The sequence below is a fragment of the Suncus etruscus genome, chromosome 9, assembly GCF_024139225.1.
Source record: "Suncus etruscus isolate mSunEtr1 chromosome 9, mSunEtr1.pri.cur, whole genome shotgun sequence".
NCBI classification, from domain to species: Eukaryota; Metazoa; Chordata; class Mammalia; order Eulipotyphla; family Soricidae; genus Suncus; species Suncus etruscus.
In genome coordinates, this window is record NC_064856.1 from 58,780,276 (window position 1) to 58,796,629 (window position 16,354).

At 41.7% G+C, this 16,354-nt stretch overlaps 1 protein-coding gene across 1 annotated transcript in view; it reads right to left on the reverse strand.

Annotated features, from left to right (window-relative positions):
* Window positions 1-16,354, reverse strand: part of SCUBE2 (signal peptide, CUB domain and EGF like domain containing 2) — a 76,236-nt gene that overhangs the window by 16,739 nt on the left and 43,143 nt on the right. Inside the window, exons 15-17 of the mRNA XM_049780666.1 lie at window positions 16,121-16,276; window positions 15,504-15,710; window positions 1,719-1,889 (exon numbers count right to left, since the gene is read on the reverse strand). Of these exons, the coding sequence (XP_049636623.1) occupies window positions 1,719-1,889; window positions 15,504-15,710; window positions 16,121-16,276 (534 nt within the window). The remainder of the gene's footprint in view (window positions 1-1,718; window positions 1,890-15,503; window positions 15,711-16,120; window positions 16,277-16,354) is intronic.

The window sequence follows — 16,354 nt, forward strand, 5'->3', positions numbered from 1 at the left end:
ATTCAAATTTTACATTTTTATTAATAATTATTCTGATTTTATTTACCAAGTTCTCTGCAAAGGGATGGCTAATATTTTCTTTCTTTCTTTCTTTTCTTTTTTTATTTTTTTTGGTTTTTGGGCCACACCTGGCGGTGCTCAGGGGTTACTCCTGGCTGTCTGCTCAGAAATAGCTCCTGGCAGACACGGGGGACCATATGGGACACCGGGATTCGAACCAACCACCTTTGGTCCTGGATCGGCTGCTTGCAAGGCAAACGCCGCTGTGCTATCTCTCCGGGCCCTGATGGCTAATATTTTCAAATTTAAATTCATACATACATATATTTGTAAATGTATAAATATTTTAAACTGGACTTATATATCATAATTTATAAGGTCATTGCTACAAATCTACTTTTTTGTTTTATATACAAAAGTCTCTGTATCTAATAGTAATTGCATTAAAAGATAAAGGACTATATTAGTTTCTGATTGCTACTTAACAACTTAGGGCCAGAGAGATAGCACAGCAATGAGGCGTTTGCCTTGCATTTGGCCAACCCGGGAAGGACCTGGTTCAATTTCTGGATTCCCTTATGGTCCCCAGCCTGCCAGGGGCGATTTCTGAGTGCAGAGCCAGGAATGACCCGAGTGCCACTGGGTGTGGCCCCCCAAAACAACCAAATAATCAATCAATCAATAAATAAATAAATAAATAAAGTTAAAATATAACTAAAATTAGTGGTTGTATACACTATATATTAATTTGTAATACAAATTAATTTCGTTAGAACTTTAGAGGTCACCAATTCAAAATTCTAATCTCAGTTAGCTAACTTCCAGGAGTTTGCATTTTGGGGAAATTAAGAGGAGAGTTTTTCTTCCCATGTTTTTAGAAATTCTAGTAGAATATTTTTTTTCTTGACTTGGACCCCCTTCTTCAGACTCAAAGGTTCTTCTCCCAAATCTCTGTTCATGTGATTCTATTGCATTTTTTTGATCATGCTGATGTTTCCAATGTACTACTGGTAGAAACATTGCTTTCATATGAGTAATACAAGACAGTCTCTTTATGTCCAAATTCTTAGTTAAATAACAATCAGCAAAATTCCGATTGCTAAAAAATTAAATATTTATAGGTCTAGGGATTAGAAACTGGACATATTTGGGGACAGAAAATTATCGCCACAAAATGCTGACACTTTAATTTGAAGATTTCTGACTTATGAACATTTTTATTTATATTTTCTTTAAACAATGTTTTGCTATTATAATTGATTATAATTGTACTAACTTTTACTTATTTTGTTAAGTGATATGCATAAAAGAGCCACCAGTGATATTCTTTTTAAATCAGTGAGATCTGAATTTGAAACCAAAGCTAAAAAATAATCAGACATCTTTCTCCATAATAACACTTTTACAGAGCTCTGACTATCTGAAATGAGAGTCAACTCAAGTCCCAAGATATATTTATTTGCGGTCAATGAAGCATGCAATTTTAACATCTGCACTTTCCCCTACCATTTTATTTGACCAGATCTTTGTTTATTTTCTCAAGTGAGCATCCATCTAGAAATGTGTCAGGCACTGAGCTGAATACTGGAAAACCACAGAAGAAAAACAATGTGCCCCTGCTTAGAGAAGCCCAGCGTGCAGAGTACAGGTCTAGTGTTCTTAAAGGCTCTGTGTATTTTCTAAAAGTGAAGTTAAAAAAGAGGAGGATACATTCTTACCTCCACATTCAGATACATTCCAAGCTTCTGGAGAGTTCAGGTTCTCCAGATTTTCTGGTCTTGGGCAGGGTTCACATGTGATCTGTCCTTCCTCATTCTGGAAAGTTCCATTTGGACATAAAATGCAGCGATCTTGTGTTCCATCGTAGTAAGTCCCAGCCCTGCAACTGACTAGCCAAAGGGTGAAATGATCTTATTAATGAGGAGTCTGAGGGTTAGGAAGGAAAATGTGAGTGCTAAAGATGTATATAAACAGCTGTCATTCACAGCACAGTTCCCCCAGACCCAAAATACATGCCACCCCTGGGTTCCCTATGCACTCCCCTTGGCAAGGGCCATGTTGCCCACTGTGTACAGGTGCTCATTCCTGCCTAGACCATGGTTTCCTGGGCAAAAATAACAATGATCCTAACGACTTTGACTTCTGTAGCACAGCACTAGCTGACTCTTCACAGGGCCTGAGAAAAACAATGATGATCTTTGTTTGCTTGTTTGTTTTGGGGCCACAGTTGACAGAGGACTCTGTACTCAGGGATCATTCCGGGAAGTGATTCCATAGGGAAACTACGAGGTGCAAGGAGACCAAACTTTGGTAGGCTGTGTGCAAGGCAAATGCACTGCTTGCCTACTATCGCTCCTCCAGATACAGATTTTTTTTTAACTTTGTTCACTCGTTGACTGATTGATTGATTGATTGGTTTTTGAGTCACACCTAGCAGCACTCAGGGGTTACTCCTGGCTCTGCACTCATGCTGGGGGACCATATGGGATGCTGGGAATCGAGGTCCCTTCCAGGTCGGCAGCATGCAAGGCAAATGCCCTACCGCTGTACTATCTCTCTGGCCCCAGAAGGAGATTTGTTTGTTTGTTTGTTTTTGGGCCACAACCGGCTGTGCTCAGGGGTTACTCCTGGCTATCTGCTCAAAATAGCTCCTGGCAGGCATGGGGGACCATATGAGAGGCCGGGATTTGAACCAACCACCTTAGGTCCTGGAACAGCTGCTTACAAGGCAAAGACCACTGTGCTATCTCTCCGGAGGGAGATTTTTTTTTTTATTAAACAAAGACCTAGTACTACAAGAAGAGAGCAGAAAATGCTATTAATCCTGGCAACTTATATCCTAGAAGGCTGCAGGGGACATTAGATTTGTTTTGGGTCTTGAAGGCTGAGTAGGATTTCCCCAGTTAAGGAAATAGGTGGTAAGATTCATGCATAACCTGTGAGAAAACTTAAGAAAGGAAGGATAGAAATAGACTAAAAGAGTTATTGAATGCCAGATATTTGGATTTTATTCTGCACATAAAGAGGCCATTGACAGGAGAGGAATATGACCAGAAAATGTTTTAAAAGATTCATTCATTTAGAGAGGATGATCTCAAGGGTCTCATAAATGCTCCAAAAATTATGTTTCCTATTTGTAATAAGATTAATTATATATTATAAGATCATATATTATAAAATTATATATTATAAGATTAATTATATATGTTACAAAGTAACATAATAAGTCATAAAGAAATGAAATCATTCTACTTCTGAGTAGTTACTAGTATTGATTGTTAATGTGAATTTATACTTTATTTTAGGAATATGAATAGAAAATTAAAATAATGAATTGGGTCTCAGTCAACAAAATTCAAAACTTATCAAAACCATCAAATAACTTTCTAGTGACTAACTTCACTGAGCACTTACAGTCTACTAAATCCCCTGCCAAAAGCTTTACCTACATTTACTCCTGAGGAACTAAGTACTATTGTTAGGTCTATTTTACAAAAACAGTGTAAAAAAATAGTATCGGATATCAAATAATTTGGTGAAGTTCCCACATTTATTCTGTGAAATACATGCACAGCAAGGGGATATTGTGCATTAAGAGGGGAAGGATCATTTACCAAAAGCAGGACTCAATTAAAGTTCAATCTGCCAAGGATTCTCTATTAGAAATAGGGAGAATTAGATTAGAATAAACACATTCAACTTTATACTTAAGTTGCCAACAAACAGAAAACAAAATATCAACTGATAAAGCTAGCTATTCTCTCTGTCTTCTAGCTACAGGGGCAATCTGTGCTTTCATCAGAGCCTACAAATGCAGACTACAGAGGTACATTTAAGGTACAATGTGACAAAGTTCTATTATCAGTGATAATAATGTCTTTCATTATTCACTATATAATATTTTTTAAAATAGTCTTTTGGGGCTAGAACAATAATACAATGGATAGAGTGCTTGCCTTTCATGTGGCCAACCAGGATTTGATCCTCCACACCCCGTACAATTCCCTGAACCCCATTAAGAATGATCCCGGCACATACAGCCAGAAGTAAGCCCTAAGCATCACTTAACAAAAGAAATCATAATAATAATAACTAATTTTAAACCCATTAAGAATGATCCCGGCACATACAGCCAGAAGTAAGCCCTAAGCATCACAAACAAAAGAAATCATAATAATAATAACTAATTTTAAAGTCTTTCATTTCTTATAAAACAAATAATGACACGCTCTAAATATTATTTCAGCAATTAAATGCATTCACTCCATAAAGTCTATTCTGCACTAAAAATCTTAATACTTCTTTAAATATTGTTTGGACCTTCTACATTATTCACATACTTCTGTATAATTGTATGATACTGAAAAAAAAATTAAAAGTGAACCAAATACTTGCTTTCCTGAGGAAAAAAAACACTGCAATGAGCTTGATGCATAACTCTGACAGAAAAATTGATCATTCCAAACTTACTCTCCATGCAACCCTAGCAGTAATGGCTCCCATATGCACTCTGGTTTCAGCCCATCTCCCATGAACTGCTCTTGGAAATTATGAACTCAGAATTTATGACTTTTATCCTGTGTCTCACCTGACATCCAAGTGCCTGAACTGAGCCTGTATTGAGACAATGATCCCTGGAGTCAAAATGCCATAAAGACAAGTAGAATGTAAGAAAACCACCACTGTCTGGAGCTCTCCTGGCCCAAGTCATTTCCCTGGGAGCTGTTTTCCTAATACTCATTCACCCAGAGGAGAAGAGCCCATGTGGTCCCAGGTTTCAATGGCATCACTGACCTTATGTCAAATGGATCTCCTCCATGGATTGACAAAACTGCAATGCACACTGCAAAGAGTGACTGACTGGGCCCCTGCCCTTTCACTCCACTCCTTGTTAGAACTATTTAAGCCTTCCAAAGTCCTTTCAAAGTTAACATTTTGAGAAGTCTCACAATATCTCACATCTGTTGCCATTTTCCAACCCAGCAAAGGGCTGAGAAATGCCCCTTGAGCCGACCTAGAAGAGGCCACCAGCTCTTCTTTCTCACAGTGAAAGACCTGCTTCACATCAGCAGACTCAGATTGTCACTCACTGTTTCCATTTGCCCTCTGGAGAGAAAGACCTACAGAAATAATTCATGCCCAGCACCTTCCAAATCGATTTCTTTCACAAGGTAAAAATGAGCTAAACACTAAAAGCAACTTTGAAAGGTCATGAAGAGACGCCTGAAAACGGCTTTTTTGCAAATGTGCCGCCTATCTGGCCCGAGGAGACCCCAATCACACGTTCCAGTAGGTTCTCTTTTCTCCTGGAGCAGCCAGCTTGTTTTGCTGCCCCAGACAAAGGAGTCAATTGCCCACAGAACACTTCACTATCACAGCAAAGCTTTTGTGTGTCTCCAGTGACCATTAAAAGCCCATTCTCAAATCCCACACAGCTGTTTTCTCTCCCTCTTTAAAAGGAAAATATGAGAAAGCTTTTCTGATGCAAAAGGGAGAGAGCAGCAGGGACCTGGATTAATGGTGACAAAAGGACCTAAAAGCTCACCCTTCTTTTCAACACTAGAGCCTTTGAGTGTTTCAAGCTGTGGACAAATACTGTGGTTTCTCTTTGGCTAAAATGGTGAACCTGATAAAAGAGGTCACTCTCTAGCATCTAACTATTTTCTTAACAATCGCGCTTGTGCTCCAGAAGGAGAACCACGGGCAGCCCCAGCTCACAGATTCCTGGGATATCCTGAGCAGGCTGCCTTCAGAGGTGTTCTAGGCAGTGTTGTCTGAACCCCTCTAATCAGGAATTTTATTATTATCCTTTTATGCCGTGCTGGGAATCCAAGCTAGGACCTCACACAAGCAAAACAAGGGCTCTATTGCTGAGCTGTATTCCCTGGCCTGAACCCCTTTTTTATTGTTTGTTTTTGGTATTGGGACTACACCTGGCAGTGCTCAGGGCTTACTCCAGGCTCTGAGCACCATGATTATTCTTGGCAAACTCGGGGCGGGGGGCTATCTGGGGTGCAAGAGATTGACCCTGCATCAGCTGCACGCAAGGCAAGCGTCCTTCCTACCTGCTGTCCTATCTCTCCAGTGCGTCCCCCAACCCCTCTTTCAATATTTCAGGATAACAGGAAACAGACCTGTCAGACTGAGAAATGAATTTGTCACAGCTGTCCAGGATTTGGGGTTTGTTTTTAGGTTTGTTTGAAAATATTTTTAAAGGGACCAGAGCGATAGCACAGCAATAAGGCATTTGCCTTGTATACAGCCAATCCAGGTCAGATGGCGGTTCAAATCCCAGCATCCCATATGGTCCCCTGAACCTGCCACGAGCAATTTCTGAGCACAGAGCCAGGAGTAACCCCTGAGCATTGCCGGGTGTAACCAAAACAAACAAATAAAAGAAAATATTTTTAGAGATGGGACAGAGAGTTGAGCATCCTGACATCTCTCTGTCTGGATTTCTCAATACATTCAGCATTCTCTTCTGGTCTTAGTACCTGGAGCTGGTATTTCGCTGCCTTTTACTCTCATTTAAATATATCCCTCCAAAGGTTTGCCCTTTGTCATTTCTTTTTCCTTAGTATTGAAGACTATCTGTGGGGTTTTATTTGTTGTCCCTGTAAGAATGAATTGATTCATTCATCTAGTTAAATACTTACTGAGCACTGATCATGTGCTGAGTACAAGTCTCGAGAGTGGAGACAGTTATACCCTAACCTAGAGAAGGTCTCATTCTAGTGAGAAATGTGGACAAGAAATTAGCAAACAAATCAATATACAGTAAAATGTTTGTCATCAAAAAAAGTAAAACAGGGTTGAGGAAAAGATGAAGTGGTAAATGGGGAGAAGAGGAGAGAGAGAGGCTGGTGCATTTAGAAGGTAACCAGGAAGGACTCTTCTGCGCAGAGACTGGACTAGAATGAAACAACAACAAAAATAGCCCTACAGGGGCTGGAGAGATAGCATGGAGATAAGGCTTTTGCTTTTCATGTAGAAGGATGGTGGTTCAAATCCCAGCATCCCATATGGTCCCCTGTGCCTGCCAAGGGCGACTTCTGAGCGTAGAGCCAGGAGTAACCCCTGAGCACTGCCAGGTGTGACCCAAAAACCAAAAAAATAAAAATAAAAAAATAGACCTGCAATGGTACAGTGGGAATGTATTAAAAGAAAATAAATTTAAAAGGCATGTACATTCTTTGCGCATAGAGAGGCCTCAGTTTGATCTCCAGCAAAAAATGACCTGCCAAGTACCACCAGGAAGGACCAGAGCCCACACATTCTTTCAGGCTATATGAAATTGACTTTATGCAAAGTATGTTGGAGATTTTGAATGGGAAGTGTCATGATATGACTTAAGATTTTAAAGATCTGATTACTGAAAACTGACAGGAAGGGTAAAGAGAACAATTTTAAGCTTCTCACAATAGATGAGGCTTGTGATATTAGTTGCATATAGAGTGGAAGAAGAGAAAAATAGCCGGACTTGGGACTCATTAAAGCCGGATAGACAGGAATTGCTAATGGACTAGATGAAAAGCATAAAAAATGAGAGTTCAAGGTGATGCTAAGGTTTTTCAACTCCTACAATTGGATAGACAGATGTAATGAAAGACACACGGAAGAGAGGCAGATTTTATTTGTGAGGGAGAAAATAAAAATTCTCTTTAGACATGTTAGTTTTAGTTGTTGTTATTGTTTGTTTGTTTGTTTGTTTTTTGGTTTTGGGGACATATCCAGTGGCTCTCAGGGGTTACTCCTGGCTCTGTGCTCAGAAGTCACTCCTGGCAGTCATGGGGGACCATAAGGGATGCCAGAATTCAAATCACCACCGTCCATCTTGGATTGGATACACTTAAGGCAAACACCCTACCACTATGCTATCTCTCCGGCCCCTAGACATGTTAGTTTTGAGAAGTTTTCTGGTCATACAAATATTGATTGTGAAAAGGTACTGATTATATTAGTGGCTCCAACGTATCCACTGGAAGGAAGGAAGGAAGGAAGGAAGGAAGGAAGGAAGGAAGGAAGGAAGGAAGGAAGGAAGGAAGGAAGGAAGGAAGGAAGGAAGGAAGGAAGGAAGGAAGGAAGGATGGAAGGAAGGAGGAAGGAAGGAAGGAAGGAAGGAAGGAAGGAAGGAAGGAAGGAAGGAAGGAAGGAAGGAAGGAAGGAAGGAAGGAAGGAAGGAAGGAAGGAAGGAAGGAAGGAAGGAAGGAAGGAGGGAAGGAAGGTAGGTGAAGCCTCATCCCTCCTTCCTAGGTAACTTGACCTTACCTGCAAGACCCCGCCCATTCCTGGGAGGGGTCTTGGAAAAGGTAGATAAGGCCTTTGACCCAGGGGATTAGGCCCTTTTGCGCTTTTGGCCTTTGGTCTTTGGCCAGAATGGAGGTCAAAGGGAAGATGGCTGAAAGAAGTTAAGATGCAGGGCTAGCTAAGAATGGCTGTGCTTAAAAGGTTATGATAGCGGCCACACATGTGGTGGATAGGGTATGAATAAAGTTGATGCTTCCTGATGCCTGTCTCTGGATGAGTGATTCCACCGTTCACCTAAACCTGGGACCCGCTAACTGAATGGGGGTTGCGGAGCCACGTGGCCTGGGGTGGCAGAGAAAGATCCACCTCCATCCTTCACCATCCGCAACCATCATTAATTATTTAACACTACAGGAAGGAAGAAAACTTTGTTTTTCAAGCCTGTGTGCTCTCTTGAACAAGAAATACTTGTTTCATTTTTCTCTTTCCACTCTGGAGAACCTGCGCTTTCTCTTGAATACATACTTTTGTCCTCTCCTCACTTACTTTTTTTTGTTTTGTTTTGTTTTGGGGCCACACCCGGCGATACTCAGGGCTTACTCCTGGCTGTCTGCTCAGAAGTAGCTCCTGGCAGGCACGGGGGACCATATGGGACACCGGGAGTCGAACCAACCACCTTTGGTCCTGGATCGGCTGCTTGCAAGGCAAACGCCGTTGTGCTATCTCTCCGGGCCCACTTCACTTACTTTTAAATAAGTTTCAATAAAAACCACTAAGTGGGAAAGAATAAAAAGACACCATCAATGGTTAGACTGGTGTCTGGTGTTTCTGAATCAGCACATGTGAACACACAATTATCTAAGGAAAGAAAAGAGCAGATGAGCCAGTAATCCACAACTTGGAGTGGGGTTGAAGATACAGACTTATTTGCTTCTTTTCAATGTAATGAAAATAATACAGTTTAACTGAGCTTGATTGAGAGATTTCCTGATTCTAGTACCTTATTTCAACCCTAACAGCCACCACTAAATACCTTCGAATGATTCCTGCAGTACCCATGGACTGATGGTAGCACAGTCACACAAGCACAAGTGAGCGACAGGGCTGTCCAGAGCCAACCCAGTTTTTACTTGTTGTTGGTCAAACCACACTATGAGACAGACATCAAGGATTTAATACTAGCAGTATATAAGAAAAAAATATGGACTGGGAGTGGGGGAGGTGATAGAGTATGGGAGCACAAGTGGGGGGATTGATGGACAAATAGTAGTGGGATTGGTATTAAACTATTACATGCCTAGAACTCAACTTTCAATAACTTTGTAAATCATGGCTCTTTAATGAGAGCAGAGCCAGGAGTAAACCCTGAGCATCACTGGATGTGGCCCCAAAACAATTTAAAAAAAAAAAAAGAGTTATGTTGAGTGAAATTAGTCAAAAGGAGAGGGACAGACTGAGAATGACCTCTCTCATATGTGATATATAAAGAAACATAAGAAAACAACAAATACTCAAAAACAATAAAAACTGAGAACTGGTTTTTAGTAGGAAGAATATCACTGTGGGGATGGTAATAGGCTAGAAGATAGAATGGGTGAAGAAAAACACTGGGGGTTGGTAGAGAGAAGCTCCACCTCTGTTGAGAGGGTGTTGTTGGAATATGTTATGCATTATATACAACATTATATATATTGTATATCATAGTCTCTAAAGCAAAATAAAAAATACTAGCATTAAATAAAGATTATTTTAAAAATGTACTTACAGTTAACAATAAATCTTGCCAAATGATAAATTGGCATCTAAAGAAACTGGCCAGTTATTTTAATTTTTTGTTTATTCAATCTGTATCTCATCCTTCTCTTTTACGATAATCATATTAGCCAACAGTATAAGTATGTAAAGGAAATAAACAGTCATGTGGTCAAAAATATTTTACTTTGCGTGTGTGTGTGTTAAAAACAGTCAACATCTCCAAGACAGAGTTCATAAAACAAAGCAGAGGCCAGAGCTGGAGGTGGTGATTTGGAAATCAGTAGCAGATTGGAGTATTTAAAGTAATGACAGTGGATGAGATCACCAGCAGAGTTTAAACATAAAGAAGATGGTCTGAGCCATGGTGACTTGTGGTTGAAATATTAGGGATGAGCTTGAATGGAAAGAAAAGAAAGCAGGCATCCAGGTGGGAGGAGAATCATGGGTCTGTGATATATGAACCCTAGGAGAGGAAAGCATTTCCAGGAGGAGGACAATGGTCAATACTAAATGGAAGCTGGCCTTGCACTGTGAAGGCTATTAGAAAGGTTGAGAAAAGCAGTTTGGGTTTGGAGTGTGTGTGTGTGTGTGTGTGTGTGTGTGTGTGTGTGTGTGTGTGTGTGTGTGTGTGTGTGTGTGTGTGTGTGTGTGCATGTGTGTGTATGTGTGTGTGTGTTTTGGGGCCCACCCAGCAGCACTCAGAGGTTACTCATGGCTCTGAGCTCAGAAATTGCTTCTGGCAGGCCCCGGGGGACCATTTGGGATGCTGGGGATCGAACCTGGGTCCGTTCTGGGTTGCTGCATGCAAGGCAAATGCTCTACTGCTGTGCTATTGCTCCAGCCCCAAGAAAAAGAAGTTTTATTAGAGAGAACAGACTAGAGAGAGTAGAAGAGGAAGGATGGAAAGACAATAAGTACAGACAACTCTTTCCAGGAGTCTTACTCTATTGGATGCTGAAGGAATAAGATTTGTAGAGAGGTTTAAAGTCTAAGAAAATTTCTGGATTTAAAGTTCGAGTGCCATTGGAAATGAATGAATAAAGAAAAACTTGAAGATAGGTGGAGGCATAATCAGTGGTACTACTGTAGGGGGGGCAACAGTTTCAGGAAAGTGAAAAGAGCAGGTTGCAGTGCCCAGAACTCGATGGTGAACGTATGGCACTCGTGCCAGCGCTGGCACGCGAAGGCCTTGCAGCTGGCACACGGGAAGAGGTCCACAATTAAGATATGCGGCACGGTGGGAGGTGAGTGTGCCGGTGTCTGCTTTGCAGCTCACCTGGCAACAGGGCCAGAATGACCATTGGGAGGACTGGGCATTGTGCGGCAGTTTGGGCACTCGGGCTCAAATAGGTTAGCCATCACTGGCCCAGGAGTAGAAGGAATCCTGGGCTGCTGTTAGCAGAAGGTAAGTCAGAGGATGTACATACTGGAGAGAAAGTAGCTTTCCTAGAATCCTAGATACCCTGGACATCTCTGCCAGAAAACCTTACAGTAACCCAAATTCAACCTCTCAAGCTACTCTTCCCTACCACGGCCTGTCCTTCCTATCCCTCTGGTTTTACTTCTACTCTAAGCATCACCCCGGCTCTGCAAGTCACATTATCCTAGATTTCTTTCCTCCATGCTGGAGCATCCCAGCATTCCATCCCACAGTAACTACTGTGTATTTCCCTAATCTTCATCCCCATGGACTTGTGTCCTTGGCTCGTCACCTTTTTCTTTTAATCACTGTAGAAAGTTCCCAACATTCCCTTTTCCTGCCCTGTTCCTGCGTTAGCCCTGTTGGCCTTGGACCAACAGTCACCACTCAAGTGGTAGCTTGAGTCACCTCTCTGCTAGCTGCCTCCAGCACCTGCAGGGCTGCACTCAATGACTTAATGCCTATCACCCAAAACTGCTCTGTGTCTCCATTCTGGATCACAGCTTTTCTTTTCACTCTTGCTCTCTCAACCCTTCTGCTTTTCCTATAAATCTTCTCTGCTTATTTCTTCCCCAGTGATCTTGTTCACTGAACCATGCATTCAACCCACGGGCATTTTTTTTTCAGTGCCTTCTGCATATGAAACAGGGCTGGGGCAGATGAAAGACATGTTAGAAGCAAGTGACTTGTCCCAAGCCAGGTCAGAAACTTCTGAGCTTGCCCCAACTTTTGTTTCTTCTAGGTCATAAGAAAACACCAGCCATGCCCCTGACTCTGCCCTTCTGACTTCTCCTTCCCTAAGACTGTCACTTAGCTTGACTTAGCAATTTAGAATCTCCCTTGAGGTCCTACCGAGGTGATCTCTCTTCTCATTTAGTCCTTTTTATTTTATTTTCTTCATAGAGCATATGATTTCTGGAATTATCTCTGTTCTTTTCTTTTTACTGTCTATCTCTCTTGGTTAAAATGTGAGCTTCTTAAGAACAGCCCTTTATCTATTATTCTCTCCTTGCTTTGTCACATCTACAGAGAAAGGCACAGAGAGACATCTCAACGAATCCTGGTTTGGATGAATTATTCTCAACTTCTGTAGAGATTGCCACTAAAATTTTTTTTGTTTTATTTTTGGGCCACACCTGGCGTTTTGCTCAGGGGTTGCTCCTGGCTGTCAGAAATAGCTCCTGGCAGGCACGGGGGACCATATGGGACACCAGGATTCGAACCAACCACCTTTGGTCCTGGATCGGCTGCTTGCAAGGCAAACGTCGCTGTGCTATCTCTCCGGGCCTGATTGCCACTAAAATTAAAATTAAACAATCTTAGTTTCTTAGGAACCCAGCCACTAAAACACTAAAACCATTTTGCCAGTTGTCTAGATTATATCTTTTAAGTAAAATTATATCTTTCAGTAAGGGGGTCTGGAGAGATAGTACAGTGAGTAGGGCCTTAATTGGCCTAGGTTCAACCTCTAACACCCCATACAGCCTTCTAAATCCTACCAGGAGTGATCTCTAAGAACAGAGCACAGATCCAAGAGCAAGAACCTGAGCACCACCATGTGTGAATCCCCCCAAAAATAATCAGTAGATTTTAAAAATAATTAAATACAAAGATATATTATTAACAAGTATGTTTATTAAAAACATCCATCATGAAAGGATAAACATCTATGAAAGAAAATAAATAAAAGTATATGTTGTTATTATTTTTGTTTGTTTTGTGGGCCATACCAAAAAAAAAAAACCCTAGTGGTTCTTAGAGATTATTCTTGGCTCTCTGCTCAGGAATCACTCCAGTTTGGCTCAGGGGACCATATGGAATGCTGGGACTGACTCAGATCAGTCATATGCAAGGCCTAACCACTATAGCTCTGGCCCCTATGTTATTAATTTTCTTTAAATTTAAAGAACTTTATAAATTCTATGGAGTTTAAGAAATTTATTCCTGGGGGCCGGAGAGATAGCATGGAGGTAAGGTGTTTGCCTTTCATGCAGAAGGATGGTGGTTCAAATCCTGACATCCCATATGGTCCCCTGTGCCTGCCAGGGGCAATTTCTGAGCATAGAGCCAGGAGTAACCCCTGAGTGCTGCCGGGTGTGACCAAAAACTAATTAACTAACTAACTAAATAAATAAATAACTAAATAACTAAATAAATAAAAAGAAATTTATTCTTTAGATAATATAACCTTTTTTTTTTTTTTTTTTTTTTTTTTGCCATCTTGCTAAAGTTGATTACAGATGGTCCAAAGGTCATCTGCTGAGCAGAATGTCTCCAAATCCTTAAATGCCAAATTAATAAGCCTTTACTATTAGATGACTTTAAAAAAAAAAAGTGTTTAGTAGTGAGTGAGAGAAATAGAATGCCTGTCTTGAATACAGGCAAGGAATGAGGGAGGAGGGAGATGGAGGACATTGGTGAAGAGGGGTATTCTTTTTTTGGTTGGGTCATACCCGGCAGTGCTCAGGGGCTACTCCTGGCTCTGCACTCAGAAATCGCCCCTGGCAGGCACAAGGGACCATATGGGATGCCGGGATTCAAACCACCGACCTTCTGCATGAAAGGCAAACGCTCTACCTCCATGCTATCTCTCCGGCCCCAGAGGGGTATTCTTTTTTATATAACTAAAACCCAACTACAAACATGCTTGTAATCATGATGCTTAAATAAAGATATATATTTAAACAAGTGTTTAATTGGCAAGAACTAATTAACTTGGTTGTTTGCTATAATTTAAAACGATGCTGGGGCCGGCAAGGTGGCGCTAGAGGTAAGGTGTCTGCCTTGCAAGCGCTAGCCAAGGAAGGACCACGGTTTGATCCCCTGGCGTTCCATATGGTCCCCCCAAGCCAGGGGCAATTTCTGAGCGCTTAGCCAGGAGTAGTCCCTGAGCATCAAATGGGTGTGGCCCTAAAAACTAAAAAATAAATAAATAAAATAAAATGATGTTGAAAAAAGACTCGAAGTATCTATTTGAGAAACAGGTCCTGATAATTACATTTGATTTTATCCTCAATTTTCCTTCTATTTTGGTAAAACACTAGATGGGTTGCGTATCCACTGCTGTTAATTCTTCTATATATGTGAATCTATATAAGCAAGAAATAAGTATTTCTTGCTAAGAAATACTGACTTACTATTCCTTAACTTGAAGCTTCATTTCTCAGATGTTTTTCCAATGACACCTCAGAAAGGGGGAGATAGGCACTTGAGCTCAGTTTGGAATTGGACCATCAATTGATCTTGAGCAAGAGAACTTAGTCCTCTGAGCTTGCCTAACTATGAAAAGAAGAATATAGGATCTACCCAGTAAGGTGAAAGTTAGGATTCAATGAGATCAAGCACACACAGTGCTTGGTATTGTGCTTGTAAACAGGTGAAGGCACCAGAAATCATTGCTGAAGATTATAATAATAACAGCAAGAAATGATTGCTGTCATTCCTGTAAGTGAGGCCTTGATTTTCCTCATCTAAGTCCTTGCAGGTAGACTCACCCATAATTGCCCCCATATGGTCTCTCACACAAGCTCTTAAGAATGCCCATGCTGGAACATCTAACCCACTTCATCAGAGACATAAGATTAACATTGTATTCTGAAACACTGGTGACTCCACATAGAAGCACAAACAAAAAAATACTAGCAGGAGCCTTGGGTGGAAGCTGGGGATCTCCCCCAGAAGGCCTAGCAGCTCCCCAGACTCTCCTCTACATGGTGCTAGAGACAGAGGTATGGTCAATGGTACTGATGGGGCTCTGTGCTCTACCTACATCCCTGAACCACAGTGCTCAGATATCATCTATCTCCAGACCCTAATCAGGCAAAATTTTCCCCCTTTACCCCTTCCTTTCCCTTCTTTCCCTCACACATTTATAAGTGTCCACTGAAAGCCAGGTTCTAGGGCAGGTGCAAAGGAGCTCCTGGTCCAACAGGGATAACAGACACTACATGGGCTCCAAAGTGAGAGCAAGTGAGAGGGAGGGAGCAGAAAGGATGGCCTGCCCTGCCTGGGCTACCCTTGGTATTTGTGGAGCTCAGCAAAGTGCTGTTGGCAACAAAGTCCTGGCCAGCCGGCCACTCACCACATTGGTTTTCTACGAGGCCCTGGCCCACTCCACAGGACTCCACCTGGTGCTCAGATGCTCTCGGAGACTTTTCAGCCACTTGAAGATCTGTTCCTGAGAGATGGAGGTGAAACTGCCCCCTGTGGGCAGCCTTTCGGAGCCTGCGCAGGACTTTGCGGATTCGCTTCTCTGTTCTCTTGACAACGCAGCTCAGCTCACAAGAAGCTACATAAACAAAAGGGCCAACATGGTGGGGGTGGGGGGTCAGCCCAGCCCCAGTGGATGTCCAGACTGACTGCAGGACTTCCTGACACCACAGGCCCCTGTGGACAGAACGGGAGAGGCTTGGAGCAGGGCACCGAGCAGGCTGGGCAGCATTTGATTCAAATAGCCATTTGTTGACCAAAAATGGTAGCTTTGGATTTTTATGAAAATAAGATAAAATCATCAGATTCCAAACAAATTCTATTTCATTTAGGGGTTTAAAACATACAAGCAAAATAAAACACTAAAAACAGGAGATACTTAATTAGTTGTACTATCCCCACCCCCAAGAATGATGAAAAGCGAAAGGCAAAGAAATGGAGAGAGAGAGCTGTGAGAAGCCTGGCACCACAGACTGCTTGCAAACCAACCTGTCACCTCCTTTTGATTAGTTTCAAGTTCAAACTCAACAGTGATAAATGTGTCCTTAGTGGTACTTGGGCGGCCAGGAGCTCCTGGAACTTGCTTGCCAGAGCTGCATGTAAGGTTTGCGTAGCGGAAGTTCTCCTTTACTGAGCTGTGCTTCTCTGTATGAAGAAACAAAATGATCAGAAGCCAAATCCTGGCAAAGAACTCCGCTGAACATTCGCTAGAGCTCAGTAAAC